The sequence below is a fragment of the Pseudonaja textilis genome, chromosome 4, assembly GCF_049901715.1.
Source record: "Pseudonaja textilis isolate UNSWEBS1 chromosome 4, rPseTex1.2, whole genome shotgun sequence".
NCBI classification, from domain to species: Eukaryota; Metazoa; Chordata; class Lepidosauria; order Squamata; family Elapidae; genus Pseudonaja; species Pseudonaja textilis.
Genome location: NC_141993.1, coordinates 24,023,977 through 24,046,160, shown reverse-complemented (window position 1 = coordinate 24,046,160; position 22,184 = coordinate 24,023,977). Strand labels below are relative to the sequence as shown.

The 22,184-nt window shown below is 38.8% G+C and overlaps 1 protein-coding gene across 1 annotated transcript; it reads right to left on the bottom strand.

The window, feature by feature from the left end:
- Positions 1-14,009, bottom strand: LOC148125777 (lipase member M-like). Its single transcript, XM_087932380.1, has 10 exons — positions 13,953-14,009; positions 10,566-10,674; positions 9,328-9,445; positions 7,637-7,835; positions 5,731-5,840; positions 4,725-4,861; positions 3,023-3,169; positions 2,369-2,440; positions 1,058-1,123; positions 1-234 (listed from the first exon to the last, which is right to left on the bottom strand). Exons 2-10 carry the CDS (start codon positions 10,662-10,664, stop codon positions 1-3), a joined length of 1,182 nt encoding a protein of 393 aa, XP_087788506.1. The 5' UTR covers positions 10,665-10,674; positions 13,953-14,009.
- Between the last annotated feature and the right edge of the window lie 8,175 nt (positions 14,010-22,184).

The following is a 22,184-nucleotide window of genomic DNA, read 5'->3' as shown; positions in this document are numbered from 1 at the left end:
TCATGTATGTAAGGATATCAATTTAATAAGAGGACTGTAAACTCTCTTAGAAGCATCAAGGCCCCAAACAAAATCAACGTGATTCCAGTCAGATAAGCTATCTTTGTAGACAACACTACGGAGCTGGTTAATTAATGCTTTGACATCATCAGGTGTCACTAACAGGTCATTCTCTCCATACCATATACTTATTGGTACTGTAATGCGTTCTACATTGTAAGATGGCGGCTCATCCTAAAAAGACAAAAATAAACCAACTGAGGAAGTTTTTTCCCACACGAAATGGCATACTAAATACAAACTGCCTATTGAAAAATTAGAATGAATTTTTAAAGGAGGTAAAAGATGAGGTGAATATTTTAATATTTGATCACGGTAATTTAGTTAGAACAAATATTTTCAGTGATAGAAATCTTTGCACAGTGAGTGAGGTGTCCTGATAAAATCACTATGAAACAATAGTCATTTTAGTGATCTCCCAGAGGGCCTTAAAGACCTGTCCTTCTTCCAAACATTGGGCTAAGATGATTAGTGTCCCTTGTTGGATGTATGATATGCTTGGTATTATTGACTGGAAACACCATTCTGTTTATTGGCTTGTGTTCCATTCTGACTTCATTTTTGTTATTTTGTTATTATACTGTGTGAGCTGCTAGAATCAATTAGAGTTGGGTGGCAACCAAATTAGATGAATAAAATTCATATATAAATAAATGTTAAGGGGTATCATATAAATGTGTTATAGAAGAGCAAGACTTTTACTTGTTCAAATAACACACCTGCCTGAAGTTCATTAGGTTGAAAGCAGCTTGAGATGTTTTTAAGCAAAAAAGGGAAACAAATTTGGTTGTGAATGCTTGGCTCCCCAATGATTGTTGGGTTTTAATAGTTATGCATTGAACCCGGTATATTATCTTGTACATGAGTTGCCCTCATTTTTTTCCCTTGGTAATATGCACAAAAGCAGTTGCAGCTAGTCAAGAACAATACAGTCATTTATGGGCACCTTGTGTACTTGCTGAAGAGAAGTGAACTTTAAGTAGTGCATAAATCTTACCTGATTGTATCTCTCCTTATTTCCATCCCCATAATCAAAAGCTCTAAATTGTCCTGTTTTGTAGATCTAGATTTTAGAGAGGGGAGGGGAGGGAAGAAGGGGGAGAGGGAGAGGGGGAGAGGAGGGTTAGAGGGAGAGGGAGAGAGAAAAAGAGAGGGAGATGATAGATAGATAGATAGATAGATAGATAGATAGATAGATAGATAGATAGATAGATAGATAGATAGATAGAAAGAAAAGGAAGGAGGGAAGGAAGGAGGGAAGGAGGGAAAGAGGGAGAAGTGATTTCTAAATGATTCCAAATTCTGGTGTTTTATTATACTAAACACTGAAAGTATAGCTTTAAACACTGAGCAAAGACTTTAGGCAGACCCAAGATCATTAGAACTTTCTGTTACAAGTGACACCAATAATGAATGGTAATGGTCGTAATGCAACGCACAACAATAATCCCAGCCCATCAAGGAATCAAGGCATATTGTGCACTGTACCATCTTCTCTCTATCATTGTAAAACTATGGTGGTATGTAGTCTGGATTCCCAGGTGGGAGAGCTACTTTCCAGAGGTGAAGAGATAGCAGATCTTGGAAAGTTTGGTCAGCAGTAAGAAGATTAAAATGGCTTTTCTCTAGCTGTTTCCAGAGTATATATGTAGTTATGCAAATAGTTGCTTTAGTCTGGCAAGATTCTGCCTGTAGGTCATGGCTGTCAAACTCCCAGCCCATGAGTCAGATCACATGCTAGCCACACCCACACCTGGTTTAGTGAAGGGGGAAAAAGTCCTGATACATCACGTGATGCAGTGGTGACAGATTGACACCTCTGCTGTAGGTGAAGAACAATAAAGGAAACTACTCTTCAGTAACTCCATGTGTCATTCAGTAACTCCATGGGTCATTCTTGGTTCTTGGGACCTGATGAACACTCAGTATACACCCTAGTACCTCCTGGCACCTCACAAAACAAACTGGTTTCTCCTTCCCTCAATTCAGGCCTGTACTGTTCCTGTAAAGTTTAATAGCAATAACTCTTAGACTTTTATGCTGCTTCCCAGTGCTTTATAGCCCTCTCTAAATGGTTTACAGAGTCATATTGTCCCCCAATAATCTTGGTCCTCATTTTATCATCCTCAGAAGGATGGAAGGCTGAGTCAACCTTGAGCCTGGTGAGATTCGAAGTGCCAAATCGAAGGCAGTCGGTAGTCAGCAGAAGTAGCCCGCCGTACAGTATTCTAACCACTGTGCCATTGCGGCTCCTTTTTATAATCATATGAAATCCTGAAAAACAATATTGGATTTTCAGATACTTTACCTGTCCCCAGTGAAGTATATTTTGAACGGATGTTGAATCTGGAAAGTATGACATGTAAACATCCATGCGGCTCTGCAACAGATATTTTGATCATTGAAGTAACTTTCCAATTTTCTTAATAGCACTTAGCAATAGCGCTTAGACTTATAGACCACTTCACAGTGCTTTACAGCCCTCTCTAATTGCTTTACAGAGTAAGCCTATTGCCCCCAACAATCTGGGTCCTCATTTTATCAACCTTGGAAGGATGGAAGGCTGAGTCAACCTTGAGCCTCTCAGAATCGAACTCCTGGAGTGAGCAATGAGTTAACTCTACAGTATTGCATTCTAACCACTGCGCCCACCATGGGATAGTTTTTTCCTCCTGAGCTGCAGTTTCCTTTATTTAGTCTGGTTTAGTTCAGCTCAGTTTATTTTATGGCAAAGCCTCCTTCCTTCCTCCTATATGAATTGTGCAGGGAGAAAACTAGAAGGAACCATATATTCACTATAAATATGCACAATTGCTAAAGCTGTGATGAAGTTTATGCTGCCTGTTAATTAAGCAGTTCCCATTATTTAAGACATGGAAGTTCATGGAAACAGTTTTTTAATCTCTGTGAGGTGTTCAGAAGAAATTTCAGACAGCTAAAATACATTTTTCTTGATACATACCAAATTTAGATTCTTCTCATTATAACCTCCAAAAAATGAAATAATTCGGGAGCAGAGTTTGTTGTAAATTATGGAGCTGCATGTGCGGATGACAATTTCTCTTGAAATCTCATTTCTCAGGAAGAAATCCCTTCTGCCCAATAAACCCTGTAAATATATTAATATTATATGTAATTACATAAATATGGATCAGTGTTCTAGAGTTTGGCTTCTCCTAGGATGGGAGCATGATGATTTTGTTTCAAAGCAAATAGCTTGGAATAGCTGGATGTGAGAATGCCTGGTTTCACTCTAACCATGCAAATAACTGTAATTACTTATTTAGAAAGAAAGTGAATGCACCTTAATCTCTCAGGATTTCACCTGGAGAACTTGAAATGCATCTTCCAAAAGTGCATTTCCCTTTCATTTTCCTGAAAGGGAGCTGTTTCTGATGGACATATGTTCAACACAGTCAGCCCCAGACTGAAGTGGCTGTCGACCTTCTGTGCAGTGGTACCTGGGAAGGACCATGGGAGATGAGGGAAGAGCCACATCCAGGGGAACAGATAAGAGGCAGCTGCTGGTCTCACAAAAGGAATCTGGGCATGGCAAGCATCTCGGAAGTTAAATTTATCTAATTTTTGGTAAAGATGATGGGAGAAAAATGTACTTTCAAACGTTTAAGATTCTGTTAATTTAACCTTAAAATAAAGTAGAGTTAGTCCATCTGGTTGCATTTCCTGTCTGGACAATCTTATAAGGCTGACCTGCTGCTGCCAAAGGCTTTTCTGGGCCACTTAAGGTCTGCCCATTCTTCATCACAGCTCTTCACTGCTCATTGGCCTTGTTTTTCTCATCCACAGGACAAGTGAGAGGACTTATTCACAGTTTGAGAGACAAGAGCTGCCAGCTTCCTCTTCCAGGAAGGCTGATGTTGTAATGATCTTATTAGCAGAATAATTCTGCCAACCTGATTTACCACATAATACCAGATAATTCAGAGGAGGAGGAAGAACACCATCTAGGCCAAATAAACAAATCAGATTTCCAGCCTACTTGAGTAAGAGCTACTTGCAACATGGATAACAAATAGCTATCCACTTTCAATATGAGCATAGGCTGCCAAAAGTTATTTGTATCTATGATTTATTTGTGGGTATTATTGTGTTGGTTTTTGTCAGTTTCTCATTTCTATACATCTGCTAAATTTGGTCCCCCAGCCTTGAGACTTTAGGTGCATCTTGAAAGAGAAGCATTTTAAGCCTCTGGCATTTTTGCAGGTAAGGTTCCCTCACATAAAGCATTTTATAGCTCTTTCTCCAATATTTTTTTAGTATTCAGGTGTGAACTTAAAAAATATGTCGCCATTCTAATGTTAGTAGCTAACTATGTTAGTAACTCTTAATACTAGCTCATCTATGTCAATATTGTATTTCAAGAAAGTTCAGATCAGCAGAAGCACAGCAGAGTGAATTAAAATGCATCTCCACATTTTAGTTTTTGGCTAGTAAGCTTACTATATCTAGAAGAAAGATTGGATCATAAATGGTCCCATATCATAGGAACCATTTTATGTAGCAGGGATTCCTCATACAACAGATATTAAGGCAAAAATCAAAACGTTATGTGCTCAAAGTTGAATCTATGTGTTATAGGGGAACAAAATTAAATAATTGAACTCTTCATCTTTGCTACTACCATCACATTATATGTCAAATACCTTTAATACAGCATCTGGCAGGAATAGTAATTTGATTATTGGAGTTTGAGAATTCTTTACTATGGTTGCTGGAGACAAGGCATGGAACATTTTTATCTTTTCAGCCACATATGGCACAGATGAAAGTGCAATCAAACCTGAGAATACAGGCCCAAAATATTAGCCTAAAAAAACCATATTTTTCTAGAGTCCATATTTTAGGTGAAACTCTAAGCAAAATCAATAGAAGTAAAAGAACCAGGATAGATTTTTTTGGGGAGCGGGGAATAGATTCTTATCCAAACTAATATTCATATGCAAGATTTTCAAATTAAAAATACTTAAGTGTTGTGGTTCGTCAACTACCAGTGGAGATGGCAGTTGAGTCAGATGAGTCAGAGGAGATGGAGGGAGTGACTGGGTTACCATCGGGGCCGGCGGAAGGCTCTGAGGAGCAGGAGGTCTCGGAGCCAGACGCAGAGCAGGGCCCATCTATCTACTCATGCTCAGGTGGAGAGACAGCTGTTTTCAGGGCCTGAGCTGAGTGATCTCATGAGGTTTGGGCCACTTTGAAATGATTTGGTTATAGAGTTCTGCTAATGCTACTTGAGGAAGTTGTAGCTCACCTGGGCAATATATTGCTATCCACTGAACTATTCTGCAATAACCAACTTCTTTATTTCACTAAACTTTATTTAGTTTTTAGTAGCATGATATTACTTAATTTCTGAAAGTTGCATTGAAAGAACATTAAGCATTTTTAAGAGACTTCCTGAAGACTAATAAGCAGATTATTTAAAAATCCAAATCAGAAGTCTTGGTTAAGCCTTTATCCTGTTTTAAAGAAATTAACTTTTTCTACCCTGGTTTTTCTGTGGAATATATCTAAAAGCATGTGTGAAATAAACATATATTAATGTCATTCTAATTTTATAAAATCTCTATCTCTGCCATCTCTGTCTTTTGCCATATGGAAGCCATGGATACATACTATACAGTTTGTGTAGTAGTGGTTTCTATAATATACCTTGAGTGGCACCTTGAGAGTAGCCCACTAAATGTATCTTGGAATTTCTCGTTTTTTTCACAATAAAAGAAATCATGGCTGGGAGGTCATATCTGGCCATTTCATCAAAACTGTAAAATATAATAGACAGTTTATATTAAATAAGTTAATTGACATTGTTTTTATGAGCTCTCTAATTCAATCAATATAATTTCAACATAATATAGGTAGATTGAACCATCCTTTTCAAAAATGGATGGCAATAAGTACTGAGATCCATGGTAGAAATAAACATACTCTGAATCAATTGTGTCTGGGGTATCCTAAAAAGATGAGAGGATGGTCACGACCATGACTGAAGTCCTGTGTTGTTTTGTTTTTTACAGGTATCGTGTATGTGATGCCTATAACATAAGAGGGATGGGAACTTTAATGGTGCTGTTGCAACTGTCAATTTTTAAAATGTTTTTAGAAATTCTCAGTCATTCAGATCATGGTGGTCCCAAAGGTGCCTTCTTAAGGAGGCAACTGGATTTACTTGTTTTTCTTTGAAGATGTTTTGCTTCTTATCCAAGAAGTTTCATAGACATTTAGCCATGTACTTTGAGATGAACACCCTTTGCATGGTGCAGGAGTATGAACGGATTTCCAGAAAAATTGCAGACTATAGTAATCATTTGTGCTTCAATTTGAGATGCAGGCAACACAGACTCATCCCCAAAAGCCTGTGCCTGTCTTCACCAGTGAAGGGTCACAGGGCAGAAAACATCCTAAAGCCAAGAAGGCCCCACATCCATTTGCACTGTCATCCTGACGACACAAATACACTCCAAGTGGCCTTAATTGTAGTAACAAAAAAGATCCTGTAGATGGCGCACGCTGTGTCTAATAAAGAGGCCTCTTTGCATGATCTCACTCCCTGTCCTGAGTTGGAAAGTCACCTTACTAACATCACCACGATTCTTAAGGATTGGTTGGGGAGTTTCACCAATCCAAATGCTGTATCTATGTTACCTTTGTAACACAGAAGGCTCACATCCATTTGCACTGTGACCCAGATGACACAAATAAACTCCAAGTGGCCTTAATGACTCTCTAAAAGAATTCAAATGACCAGTTATCTACAAGAAATATAAATCCTTCCATTCCCCACCATCCAGCAAGAGCTAAAGAAACTTCTCAGGTGAGAAGCAAAACATCTTCAAAAAAATAACAACAAAGTCCAGTTGCCTCCTGAAAAAGAACCTTGGGGACATGTCAATTTTTTAATCTTCCTGAGGACACCCCTGCTGTGAACTCTGCATATACATTCACGGGCAAGGAAATAGTTCATATCTCTATCAGTCTCCACATGTACATGGAACTTTTCATTCCTTTGATTACAGGTAAAAAAAAATGTTATACACCCCTAATATAACTCTTAAAAATAAGTTGAAGGATTGAAACTCCATATCATAATATTTGTCAATGGATGAATCAATGGATGGATTTTTCTTTACAAATAAGAATATGAACAGCCTATTTCATTGTTACTTGTTATTACTAACCACCAGTTTTATAATGTTATTGACATGACGAAGGAGAACATAATCAGTTGATTAATACCAAAGAATTAAGGACAAACTTTCACACTACTCTGTTTTCAAAAAAAATTCTCTTCCATTCTTGCTGTTGAATGTTTAAATCTTTACTGTATTTTACAGTAAAAAGCCAAACATTTCTCCTTTGTAACACAGGCTTAAAATTTAATAACATGTATTTTGAACAAAGAAATAGGAAATGCAGCTAAATCGTATGGATTTGTGAATACGGTTGTGCAATCTGGTAAAAAGCTGCTCCACATTAAGTCCAAGAAATGCAATTAAAAGCAAACAAAAACAAAACACCACAGATCGTGAGGCTGTCTATCCATTCTGTTTTAAATCACCTGTAAGCATGATACTGGTCTTGCTTGATTGTAAGGTGTTGATGTTTTCGAGACCAGGAGGTGCCTCTGTTGTTCCCTATCCAGACATCATAACCTGCATCTGCTAGCATGAATCCAAGACTTTGATTGGGCATGTTTGCAACCCATATCCTTCCTTCTATACATAAGCCATGCTGCAAAAGTACAGCTGGTTTTCCTGCTGTAAAAGGACATCACAAAGATCATTATTGTTCACATCCGTTCCTGAAATTTTGTGGGCTACCCAAGTTTGTTTATCTTGTGCACATGGAGCAACTCAAGATTCAGTACTAACGTAGGTCCTTAGTTCCTCATCCCTGTCCCCAAATTAATATTAGAATCTAGGCTGCTACTCAAAACCAGAGCAAAATATTCATTCATATTCAAAATATTCGTATTCATAATTTCCTAAAAGTACAAATTCTTTATGTGATTTTAAGTCTTCCCTGGTCAATGGTAGCAAGTATCTATAAAAGGAATGCTGCTTATCATTGAGGGGTCTGGGAAGAGTTCATCAATTGGTCATCATATTATCAATTCACTCTGCTAAATCCATTATTTATCATTCTTTTATCTAATAATAAAAAATAACACTTCTCCATCATGACATGGAATTTATTTTTCCATTGAGGATCATATTTCCAAAATCTAATCTGTTGGGAGTCACATGATAAAGGATATTAAAGGCAATTTATGATGGAGCTAGAATCCAAAGTAGACAGAGGTAGTTTCTTTTGCCTCTTTCTCCCATTACTTTGCTTTTTTGCCTTCTTCTCTGTTGCTTGTCTTCCCCCAATTGAACTGATCACTTTAAAAAGGCTTTCTAGATGTCAGTGAGATCCATAAAAATGAATAAGGGTGTCCATATGTAGTTTCAATTGAATTTTAGTTTTTAAAATGGTCATTTAGTGACCATTAAAATTTACAATGGCACTGAAAAAAGTGACATGACCACATGCACACACATATATACATACATACATATACACCCCCCCCACACACACATCATTAATGCCTAATGTTGGGGAAAATATGCATCCTAAATACCTAGAAATAAGTATGGAGCCTCTGTGGCGCAGTGGTTAGAGTGAAGTACTGCAAGCTACCTCTGCAGCCAGCTGCCTACAGTTTGGCAGTTCAAATCCCACCAGACTCAAGGTTGACTCAGCCTTCCATTCTTCCCAGGTGGGTAAAAAGTGGACCCAGGTTGTTGAGGGCAATATAATGTAAACCACTTAGAGAGGGCTGTAAAGCACTATAAAGCACTATATAAGTCTAAGTGCTATTGCTATCCTAAATGCCTAAGAATAAATTCATGTACCTACCTCTGTACCCTTCTAAGTTCTACCTTCCTCCATCTTCAAAAATCTTCAAAAAGTTAAGAACTGGGAATTATACTTCCGTTCCTGCTCTTAGAAAGGTGATGGCTAGAAGCTTTCAACCCATGATTTCTGTGATCAGTTGAAAAGTATATTTGAAAGTTGTGTCAACTGGAAGACAATCTGTCACATAATGTTGGCTACTCCAATGGGATAAGATAGACATATCTGAATTATTATTATTATTATTATTATTATTATTATTATTATTATTTGCAAAATGTTCTAAACAAACTTTTCATAAATATCTCTCACAATTTTTAAAAATGTATAGTCTTATTTATTTTTACTTACATTGGCTCCAATGTTGTTTTCTGCCATGTGGAATTCTGTTAAGAGTGAGAATGTAGCCATCAGAAGTTGCTACTTCATATTCTTCAGCTTGGTATCCTTTGTGGTGAATGATTTCACTCTGGTGAAGGAAATTTCAGTATAAATGCATCATGTTTTTACGTTACCTATCAACTGGTGCATTATTAATCTGTAGCACAACCAAAAAGAAGTCTGGAAATAGCCAAAGGATTATGTGTTTTTTTAAAAAATGTAGAATATCAAATGTGAAAAGGATTGGAAGAATTAATGTGTATGTATTACTTTAAAAATGAGAACATGTAATCATTATCAATAAAACCTACCAAGCTCTTTTTAACCTAGAAGAGCATTAGTGATCCATAATGGAAAGAATTTACAGATTTACAGATATTTTATAGATTGAGTTGAAGGCACCTTATAGGTCATCTAGTCCAACCCCCCGCCCAAGCAGGAGATCCTACACCATTTCTGACAGATGGCAGTCCAATCTCTTCTTGAAAGTCTCAAGTGATAAAGCTCCCAGAACTTCCAAAGACAAACCATTCCGTTGGTTGCTTGTTCTTGCTGTCAGAAAAGTTCTCCTTATTTCCAGGTTGAATCTCTCCTTGATCAGTTTCCATCCATTATTCTTGTCTGGCCTTCAGGTGCTTTGGAAAATAGCTTGACCCCTTCCTCTCTATGGCAGCCCCTCATATTCTGGAAGACTGCTATCATGTCTCCCCTGGTCCTTCTCTTCACTAGACTAGCCATGCCCAGTTCCTATACCATTCTTCATATGTTTTAGTCTCCAGTCCCCTAATCGTAATTAATCAATCATTAAAGCTCCTGGAAAGACTTTCTTTTATTTATTTATTTATTTATAAATAATTCTTTTAATTTACTTGTACTATTTTCTAGTCATTTTCAGCTTTTATTTAGCTCTTTTGAGGAAGGGAAGAAACAGAAGCAATAGGATAGTTCAGGAATATTATTTATTGTTATAGGCTATGAGAACATTATCTTGAAAGACCATCTGTTTCTCTCTATTACATCGTAAACTAAACCAAGGCAGGGTTATTTTTAAAATGTTTTTTGCTTTTCTGGGACTGAATAAATATGGAACTTGAAATACCCTGTTTTAAACATTTATTCTAGGGATCCATTTATCCTTACTGCCCTTTTTAATGTTCTATATTATATTATATTATACAACATCAATCACCAACACAATTACAACTTACAATGTTCATGTATGCTTCAGGGTTTCTGGCTTGGGGCACTATTCTCATGGAAGATAAAATGCCTTGAATTGCAAAAACCATTAAAAATAAGAGTCCCATCTTCTTGTACCTATATTTAAAAAAAAAGGTGTTTAGAAGATTGAGAAATGTTTGATGCCAATAAATCATGCATGAAATTGCTAGAATATCCACACAAAAGTTGTAACAATTGGGAATTATTAAGTAATCATTGTGTAACTAATAATTAGAATTAAGGGCTTGGCTACTCTGGGGATGTCCCTGTTAAAAAGACCAATTTGAAGTGCACTGATATTTACTAATATTGCAGTCTCATGCTTATTCATATGACTTTAAGAGATGTACCAGAGGATGAAATCTGTAAGAATTCCAGTACTAGATTGCTGGGAGTGGGATGGCATATAAATTTAATATACGAATATTATTATCTTCAAATACCTGTGTTTCAACTGTAAGCAGGGAGTCATACATTTGATTAAAGAACCATAATGGTTTGTGGTATGTAAGAAAACTCTGGGAGACAAGAAAAAAATGTTACACCCTAGACCAGCGGTCACTGGTGGTCTGTGAGAAAATTTTGGTAGTCCTCAAAAAAATTATTTGCATTTTTTTATATTGCACTAAATCAGGGGTCCTCAAACTACGCCCCCTAAATCAGGGGTCCTCAAACTACGCCCCCTGAGACGGATATGTGCAATGAACATTTGTGTTGCTACAGAGTCTCCCCCTTTGGGATCTTTTTCTGTGGGTCGGAGAGGGGCAGAAATTCTGACTTGGAGTCTGCTTCAGCCTCCTGGTATGGGGCTTTGGGCAAAGATTGGAGGGAAATGCTGCTGGTAGTGAAGAGCCAGAGGGCCTTGTTCCAGTGGTACTGCATAATGGCCTGGAATTGGCTGACCATCTCAGCCCACTGAGCCTCCAGCACTGGTACCTGACCTTGCCCTCCCACAGGTCTTCCCTCTGCTTGGAAAGCCTATGATCATAGTCCTCAGTGAGGTGCTTCTGCTGAGCCTCCTTCTCGGACAGATCCAATTTGAACTGAGCTGTTTTGCCAGCTCTTTCTCACGGTGGCTGCTTAGCTCCAACAACTGCTTCCTGTTGGGGCCTTAAAATGTCTGGGCAGAGAGGCAAGGAGTGGCTGGGAAGGGGTGGGCGAGTAGAGGCCAATGAGGCATCCTTCAACATTGAGTGACATCGAGTTGGCCATGCCCATCCAGTCACATGCCCACCTAGCCACACCCACCCAGCTGGTCATTAGGCAGATTGTATTAGTGGTCCGCAGGATTTAAAATTATGAATTTAGTGGTCCCTGAGGCCGAATAGACAATGATCTGGTGACCCCTGGCCTAGACAATGATCTGATTACAAAATTTAAATCTGAAGAAGAGATGAGCAAAGCGTTTAAAGATGATATCATCCCTAGTTTTCCCAGAAGGAAAAGAAAAAGTGTGGGATGGGAGGAGAACTTCCAGATGTGTAAGGTTGTTAGCACTGTGAGGTAATCCAAACAAGAAGCACAGTCAGAGGTGCTAGCTCTATCTTTATTCTGGGGTTACAGTAACAGAATCTTGCAAGTCTGAGAGCACCTCTCCTGTCCCTCCCTTTTACTATCTTGAAAATTTGGGAGGGTCCCTTCTAAGATGCTTTCTTCACTCATCCTTTGGACTCAGAGTTGTTGTCTAGGCTGTGGTTCTTCCTCCTGCCTCTCACAGGTCATCCCCACATCCTCGGAAATCCTCTGACAGAAAGCTTGGCTACTCTTTCGACACCAGTTTCTTTTTAATTTTATATTTTAATTTTTACCTGTTTTACTTTCACTTCACTGACTGTCTTATAGGTACAATAAACTTTTGATTTAATTTGGCATTTAGAAATGTAAATTCTGCAAGAAATTCTGCACTGCAATGTATTTAGGGAAAGGATGGATTTTTTAAAAAAAATCATATTAGGGCTGGTGTAGGAGCAATAACTTTAAGCAAATATATGCAACAATAAAATAAACCGATGTTTACTACTGATTCAGTGAATATTCTTTAGCTAAAACACTTTGCTAGGATTTTTGTTAAGCAAAATAAACTTGAGAATGTTCTCAGTGATGTTAGCATAAATCTGGCATACATCCATTTAATAAACTATTTTAGGAGCATCACAGTTTCTTGAATTAAATTAATTAAAAAACATGTTCACTCCTCATAAATGAATTTCTGATGTCTGTATAGAAGAATTTAGATAAACAATGGGTGGATATTTGTCAGAGGAGCGGGTATGCATGTATATACATACATACATACATACATACATACATACATACATACCAAACTATTCTAAAAATACAAGTTTCAGCTTGTAAAAGAAGAAACAGACATCCTGCAATCTCCAAAACGTAAAATTATATTTAATGTACTTACTAAGCTTTCATCAGCTTTTGCTGACATCGTCAGAGTATTAAGCTACCATTACAGAGATCTTTGCCTTTATATATCCTTAATCAATTTAGCCCTTGCACTCATGATAGGCCCTTCCATCTACCTCCCATCTGTAATTAGCTCTGTTGTTTTTGTTTCCGTCATGTTGATCAAAGGAGGAAGTAACAAGAGATTAATGAGTAATGATATATAAAGGCAAAGATCTCTGTAATGGTAGGTTAACACTCTGACAATGTTATCAGAGGCTGGTGAAAGGTTAGTAAGTACATTAAATATAATTTTAAGTTCTGGAGATAGTAGGATGTCTGTTTCTTCTTTTACACACAGACACAGACACACACACACACACACACACACACGTATGTATGTATGTATGCATGCATGCAGGGGTAGGATTCTACTGGTTCTGTCCACCTCTGTAGAACTGGTTGCTCCAAAGAGCAGCAGACATAGAACCGGTTCTGTTTCTGCTGCTGTTTTGGCCCACTCGCCCATTCGGGCTCTTACCTGTCCTTTATTTCCTGCTTTTTCAACCTCAGCTGCTTTGTGCGGCACAGCTGAGGTTGGAAAAACCAGGAAAAATGAGGCTTTTCAAATGCTCCGCGTCTGCATGCAGCACTTTTCAGCTGCTTGGGCAGCTCAGCAGGTCGTAAATTGCACTTGCGCAACTCACGCATGTGCACACGACGCATAGCAACAGAACCAGTAGTTATACCGGTCAGATCCCATCCATGTATGTATGTATGTATGTATGTATGTAATACATTCTTTAAATGAAAGCAAACAATTGCAATGCTGTCATCTATTGAAAAGCCAACAATCTATTATAGCTAAAATTGCTCTCAGATCCTTAAAATGATGCTGAATAGAGAGAACATTATAAATCTTCTGTTCTACAATAATCAACAAGCCAATTTGCTTAAAGAAAAAAAGAAATATTTACCAGGATTTATTTTCTGTCCTGGATGGAAATGCTGAGCCTGGAAAGATTCAAATGTTCACAGCTTTAAGTAAGAAGTGAGAAGAGTGAGTGAACTCCTGCCTTTTAAAGTCCTTTCACTTTCTGGTGTCCCAACTTATTATTATAGGAAGTGATTTCCAATGATGTCATTCTTTCAATTCTTCTATCTGTTGCTGTTATCAATATTGTTACTGAATGCCAAATTAGAAAGTATTTGAGACTTCCTCTTTTGAAATATAGATATGAAATCAGTTGGATTTGTAAGTGAATTTTTTTTAAAAATTCACAAAATTCAGCACTTTCCATCATAATAGAAACAGAAATGTTTTTTGTAATGATTACCAGGAAAATGAAACAGTAAGTTCATCATATTAGAAGTGATGGAAGTAAGAAATGAAGGAGCTGCAAAACTAAAGCAAAACCAAAGCAACTGAAGGCCAGACAAGGAATAATGGATGGAAACTGAACAAGGAGAGATTTAACCTGGAAATAAGGCGAAACTTTCTGACAGTGAGAACAACCAACCAATGGAACAGCTTTGCCTTCGGAAGCTGTGGGAGCGCCATCACTGGAGGCTTTCAAGAAGAGACTGGATTGCCATTTGTCAGAAATGGTGTAGGGTCTCCCGCTTGTGTGTGGGGGTTGGACTACATGACTTACAAGGTCCCTTCCAACTCTGATTATCTGTTATCCGTTATCTGTAATTCCTATATATGCAAAGAGGCCAAACTTCCTCTTTCTTGGAATGCCAGCTTTCACACCCATCTTTCAGCATATTGGAAATAGGGCCAAGTTTCCGCTCTGTAGTAATATCTATAGGCAAATTGATCAGCAGTGATGGTTATGTCAGCCCTCCAAGCTAGGCAACTTCAGAAACAGAACCAGGTCTTTCTATGCCAGAACTGAGTAATGCTTTCTGAAAATCCTCCCTGAATTGTTCGTCCCTTACCCCATTCCTTTGGATCCTTCCATTAGCATCACCCCTTCTCTCATGGACAAAGATGGCCTTGGCAACTCGTCAAGGTCAATGGACAATTCTTCCAGCTGGAGCTGAAAAGTGTCTCCTCTCCTTTACTGCTTCATGGAAACCAATGTTGCAGGAAGCAAGGCATTTTCTTCTTCCCAGGGAGTATCATTTGGCAAGACTAGAGGCAGTTCATTAGGATGGGCTTTGTATTTCAAGTGGAATTAACAGAGAACTAATTACGGTACCTGATGTCTCCTGCCACCTTTTAGGATTGCTCCATATCAGAGTATCCATTCCAGTGAGTTAAGCATTTCAGTTTCCCCCTCCTGCACCACCAGAATATGTTCCATCTAACATGCCTCTTCTCCTCCCAGTAGAATCAGTGGAGGAAAAGATCAGCTGTGGACCCCAAGCAGCAGGGCATCTGCTGTAAAGTAAAACATGGGCAAATCTTTACTGTAGCAAAAGAAGTTGGTGTTCATTACTTCTCACTGAATGCAAACCTCCAGTCTGTAAAAAGAAAAAAAATGTTTCAGGATGAACTCCTGTTTGGAACAGTGATGCAAGCAACACACGAATGAACATATCTGTAGAGAAGCCAATTGACCTCACAGCAACATGTGCTGAAAGCAAGTTTTGATAAAGGAGCAAGCTAATAACAGCTGGAGGTTTCCTGCAGACCACCAAACCAGTGGTGAGTTTCAATTTTTTTTTACTACAGGTTCTGTGGGCATGGCTTGGTGGGCGTGGCTTGGTGGGCATGACAGGGGAAGGATATTGTAAAATTTCCATTCCCTCCCCACTCCAGGGGAAAGTTACTGCAAAATCACATTCCTTCCCCATCCCACTAACCTACTTTTCACCTCTGTTCTCTTGTGCAGGGCAACAAAAGAAGACCCAGTCGATCAGCTGGGACTCAGGAGGCAGAGAATAGACGGGGGAGAGGCCAGTCAGAGGTGGTATTTGCCAGTTCTCTGAACTACTCAAAATTTCTGCTACTGGTTCTCCAGAACTGGCCAGAACCTGCTGAATACCACCTCTGCACTAAATCAATCAGAAGGGATACATTTATTTAGCAGATCAAATCTGAAACTGACATATGTGTAGCCATTTTATTTAGGCTTAGTATATATTCTCTTTCTTACTTTCTCTATGCTGGTTATGGGGGAGAGGTTTTGGGCTTGCCACATTCCTAAGGAGGGAGGAATGGAGATAGAGTTGTTTAGGCTAGATGATTCTTCTTCCTGTGGGAACATGAGCTGATCATGCTGAGGCCCTTGAGGTGGAGATTTATGACATCAGGCAACGCTGAATTACTTCTATTGGACAATGTGACTTTTGGGGGCTGTTTCTAACTTCCAATATTATGTGGGGTAATTCTGGGTTGTGTCAGATCTGGAATTACAGCAGACTTTGCCAATTGGATGCTCTCCTAAGTAAAAGTAATTGTTTTGGAAGATGGAGTTTGCTATTTTCTTTTTAAATGGATTTCATCACTTGGAAACCTGACATTATTCCGGCTCTCTTAAAAAACCATAATCCTGGACAGGGGTTGTTATTCAGGGTCCTGAGCCCTGTTGTTTACCTGGAGCACTGGGTAACAGTAAAGACTCAGGGAAGATGGCAGAAAGAAGGGACTCAGGGGCACCAGGACATGAGTGCAAACTCTGTGGGGGGGCTTGTGTTAAGTTGCTGGTCAAGCAGCAGGCCTCCCAATGGATTCCCCAGGAGACCATCAGAGTAACGGTCGTCATGGAGTATATTGCGCGCCAGCTAGGGGCCTGCCCAAAATCCCCAAGCGAACTGTCAAGTGCAAATATCCAACAGATGGAAAGAGACTGCTTGACCAAGCAACCTTCCCTGACCCGCTCATTGATCAGCACTAATTCCAAGAAAGCCTGGATGAGGAGTTGTTAAAAATCTGCCTTTGCCGTGGGCTGCCTGAGTACAGAATCTATGAGTGGTACTGGATGGCCATAGCAATGGACAATGTGCTCAGACAGCACTGAAAAAGCAACACTGAGAGACCACCCAAAAGGCTATTCACACAATGCTCAGCTTCATGCCAAGGGGAAGGATGTCAAACAGCAGCCTTCCCGACTTCCATGAAATGTTTCCATTGTGGGCAGCATCGAGGGCAGCATCGAGCATTGGAGAGATTACCACCCGCCCCAGTACCTCTAGTGAGAGCACCCACTCCCCCCAAAGGGAAAAAGGCACTGAGAAAACCTCCTGAGAAAAGCAAATCTGTGTGGCAAGCCATTGAGGTCCCTAACCCTGAACAACCAGCAGGAGAGGGAACTCTGGCAACAAGATTGCCCATCATTCAAGATGCAAGCTGACAAACATCGTTCCCAGCAGCCACAGTTTAAAGTGGGGGATAAAGTTTATTTGTCAAGTAAATATTTTAAGTTACACTTACCTTCTAGGAAATTAAGTCCAAAATTCATAGGGCCTTTACAGATAATTAAAGTAATAAACCCAGTAACTGTGAAGCTTAATCTCCCTAGGTTATTGGGAAGAAAAGTACATCTGGTGTTTCATAGTAGTTTGTTAAAGCCATTTGTTGGTTCTTCATTGAGGCCAGCAGAATGTGTAGCACCGAAACCTTTGTTCATATCAGGGCATGAACATTATGAGGTTAAGAAAATTTTGGATTCTAGGATTTTCAGGAGGAAGTTATAATATCTAATTTATTGGAAAGGCTATTCAATTTCACAAGCGACTTGGGTAAATAGCTGGAAAGCTGGTGGGAAGATTGCATGAAAAATATCCACACAAGCCCAAGGTGAGTCCTGTGGGTGGCAGGTTAAAATGTGCATTCTATGATTAACCTAATTTCAATCTTTCTGTATTCTATGTCATTGCAGGAGTATCTTTTTTTCTTTTTAATAAAAGTTTTATTTAAGTCTTCACAAAACATACAAATACAAATAAAATATCCTTTTTTGAGAACAGCGTGCCCCTGGGTTAACACTTCTCCATACAGACACAAACTGAATACATATTTATCTTATACATTCTAATCCATATCATATAACTATTTTTGCAATTTTCTCAATAGCTTTTCCCTTTCTTTACTTCCTATAGCCTTATTTTAAATTATCTCATTCCTTTCTTAATTCAATTACATATCTTTTTCTAATTTTTAAAATCTTTCTAATCAATGTTTTTATATTTTCATCTGTCCTGATTACAATTTCATATTATCTTTTCTCATAAAAAAAATTTCCTCCTGTAATTACTAGACTGGAATATAACACCTTTGTATCTTTTTTCAAATCTTGTTTGAAAATTTAAGTTACATCTTTACAGTTATAACGTTCATTTTTTAACCTCTATTTTAAAACACATACCTATTTTTAATCGAATTCTGCTTGGTACATTCCCTTAAAAATACACACTAAATTCTTAAAAGAAAAAAGTATATATGTATATACACTGCTCAAAAAAATAAAGGGAACACAAAAATAAGACATCCTAGATCTGAATGAATGAAATATTCTTATTAAATACTTTGTTCATTACAAAGTTGAATGTGCTGACAACAAAATCACACAAAAATTATCAATGGAAATCAAATTTAGCAACCCATGGAGGTCTGGATTTGGAGTTACACTCAAAATTAAAGTGGAAAAAAACACTACAGGCTGATCCAACTTTGATGTAATGTCCTTAAAACAAGTCAAAATGAGGCTCAGTAGTGTGTGTGGCCTCCACGTCCCTGTATGCCTTCCCTACAATGCCTGGGCATGCTCCTGATGAGGTGGCGGATGGTCTCCTGAGGGATCTCCTCCCACACCTGGACTAAAGCATCTCCCAACTCCTGGATAGTCTGTGGTGCAACATGGCGTTGGTGGATGGAGCGAGACATGATGTCCCAGATGTGCTCAATTGGATTCAGATCTGGGGAACGGGCAGGTCAGTCCATAGCATCAATGCCTTGGTCTTTCAGGAACTGCTGACACACTCCAGCCACACGAGGTCTAGCATTGTCGTGCATTAGGAGGTACCCAGGGCCAACCGCACAAGCATATGGTCTCATAAGGGTCCGAAGATCTCATCTCGGTACCTAATGGCAGTCAGGCTACCTCTGGTGAGCACATGGAGGGCTGTGCAGCCCTCTAAAGAAATGCCACTCCACACCATTACTGACCCACTGCCAAACTGGTCATGCTGGAGGATGTTGCAGGCAGAGAACATTCTCCATGGTGTCTCCAGACCCTGTCACATTTGTCACATATGCTCAGTGTGAACCTGCTTTCATCTGTGAAGAGCACAGGGCACCAGTGGCAAATTTGCCAATCTTGGTTTTCTCTGGCAAATGCCAAATGTCCTGCATGGGGTTGGGCTGTAAGCACAACCCCCACCTGTGGACGTCGGGCTCTCATACCACCCTCATGGAGTCTGTTTCTGACTGTTTGAGCAGCCACATGCACATTTGTGGCCCACTGGAGGTCATTTTGCAGGGCTCTGGCAGTGCTCCTCCTGTCCCTCCTTGCACAAAGGCGGAGGTAGTGGTCCTGATGCTGGGTTGTTGCCCTCCTATGGCCTCCTCCACATCTCCTGATGTACTGGCCTGTCTCCTGGTAGCGCCTCCATGCTCTGGACTATGCTGACAGACACAGCAAAGCTTCTTGGCACAGCTCGCATTGATGTGCCATCCTGGATGAGCTGCACTACCCGAGCCACTTGTGTGGGTTGTAGACTCCGTCTCATGCTACCACTAGATTGAAAGCACCGCCAGCATTCAAAAGTGACCAAACCATCAGCCAGAAAGCATAGGAACTGAGAAGTGGTCTGTGATCACCACCTGCAGAATCACTCCTTTATTGGGGATGTCTTGCTAACTGCCTATGCTTTCTACCTGTTGTCTATTCCATTTGCACAACAGCATGTGAAATTGATTGTCAATCAGTGTTGCTACCTAAGTGGACAGTTTGATTTCACGGAAGTGTGATTGACTTGGAGTTACATTGTGTTGTTTAGGTGTTCCCTTTATTTTTTTGAGCAGTGTATATCTGTGTATATATGTATAACAATAGTAAATGGAATAATTATGCTATTCAAGCACACCTCTGCCATTAATATTAATAACAATCTTTTACATTTCTATTTCTTTTAACAAACATTACCTAGTAATATCAGTTGTCTTTCACTTTAATCATCTATATTTCATATTTTACTTATTACTGTCTTTAAATAAAAAACAAAACAATAGTTATTAACAGTAGTCAATAAAATTATTATTCTTATTCAAATTCATATGGTCAACTGATAAAAATCTTCCATGTTTCTTTTCAGTTTCTTTTAACTTGCTTTTTAAATCATTGATAGCCTTATTCTCTTTACAAACAAATATTCCATTACACAACAATACAATTTTTTTCTATCACTTTAATCATCTAAACATATTTTCTAACCCTTTTCTATTTCTAATATAACAACGCTATGCCGTGCAGAATCCTCCCCTTAAGTTAAATTTTAGCCTTTGTCTGTGTCTTTTAAATAGGTTTTTAACCTTTAATTCTTGTATGCTTTTCCTGTACCTCTATATCTTGTTTCTTTCCTTTGTAGCTTCTTTTCCTTTCCCTCTTCCCTCTCTTCTTCTCCCTCCCCTTTTTATTCCCTTTTCTATCTGATCCTCCCTTCTGTGATCCTCCCTTCTGCTTCTTCTTGATATGATTGCTTTTCAAATTACTCTTTTTTGGTTGTTGCTTCAATGCTTAAGTTTTAAAACTCCCTCCCCCCCACTTCCCCTTTTTACCCCACTTAAAATTGCTTGGTCATTAAAGATGTCTTCTTCTTTGTCCAGCCCCTCTTGTTCTGCCAGCGTTTCTTGTTGTTTTTCATAGTTCAAAATCTCCATTTCTAAAAATTGAAATACGAAGCCAAAAGATCCTCTTCCCTCTTGTGCTTCCTCCTTTTGTTCTTTAAGTCTCATTTTTAACTCTTCAAGGAGTGATACCATTTTAAAAAATTTTAAACAACCCCCAATTGATTTTATTTTGTTTCATTAGGATCCACCATCCAAAATTCCAGGAATCATCCAATTATCCAAAACTGTTTCTTGCTTCTTTTCTCACTTTCTCTTTCCAGGGGCTTTGTTCTCTTGTAACAAAATTTCAGCTACAATGTATCTTTTGCAAGCCTTGTTAAAATTCCACTATCAATTTTTTTAAGTTCCAGGTGGTCTCCTCCATTTTCCAAATTCCACCCTCTTGTTTCCCTTTTCCCTACTTGTTCAGTGTATTAGATATTGTAAAAAATCTGCAAGGCTAACTAGTGCCTATCAAGCTACTTTCCCCCCTCCTGTTCCTTCTAAGGAAGTCATGGTGCCCCCAGAGCTCTTAGGCTCAGGACATAAGAAGGCTGAAATGCAAATATAGTAACTTTTCCACTCTGTCAGTGTAATTAACCTTGCACTCTTCCTGGTCATATAACTAGCTTCCCATCAACAGGTTTATTGATTTCTATTTCCATCAATTATGTATTGCATGCAGCCTGGGGAGCAGGAAGTATCCCTCATGGAAGCACATGAAAGCACAAAAGTCAGTCTCATCATCAATCAACCTGGCAGTGTTTCTTGGTGCCAAGTGGGAGAAGGGAACCTACAACTATAAACCTGGGTGCTAAAGAACTCATAGTTACAACCCACATAAGCTACAATTATGGAACGAAGTGCCTCTCCCAACATGGTTTGCATATTGCTATAATCCTGGAATCTGTAGTTTATTATCTCTTCAGGATCTCACCTGATAGTTGGCATTAATAGACAATTAATACCCATCCAGAGGGAGTGGTGGAAATAATGACACACATTAGAGAGCAGGAAAAAAAATTTCTTCTTCTTCTTGTTTAATAAGAAAGTAAAGCAAAGAAATAATGGACAGTCTAGCAAAGCCTAGGAAACATAAAAGAAAGTCCAGTTCCCTTCTGAGAAGCACCGTTGGTACAGTCTAGCAATTTCAAAAGTTTGCTATAACAGAGCAATGTATACAGTCTAATCCTTCAGTTTCAAACCAATTCCCTCCAATATATGCACAGTGTTATCAATTCAGAGTACAGCTGGGGAGGGAGGACAAGAATTGAAAAATGTTAGATTGTCTGCAATGGTGGCTTCTTCCATAAGCCTCTGGGTTGTTTCCTTTCACAGTAGGTCAGGGAGTAATTATAAGTGCCTGTTAAATCTACATGTAGATTTAACTGTGATATATATCTTTATTATTTGCCATAATATATTATAA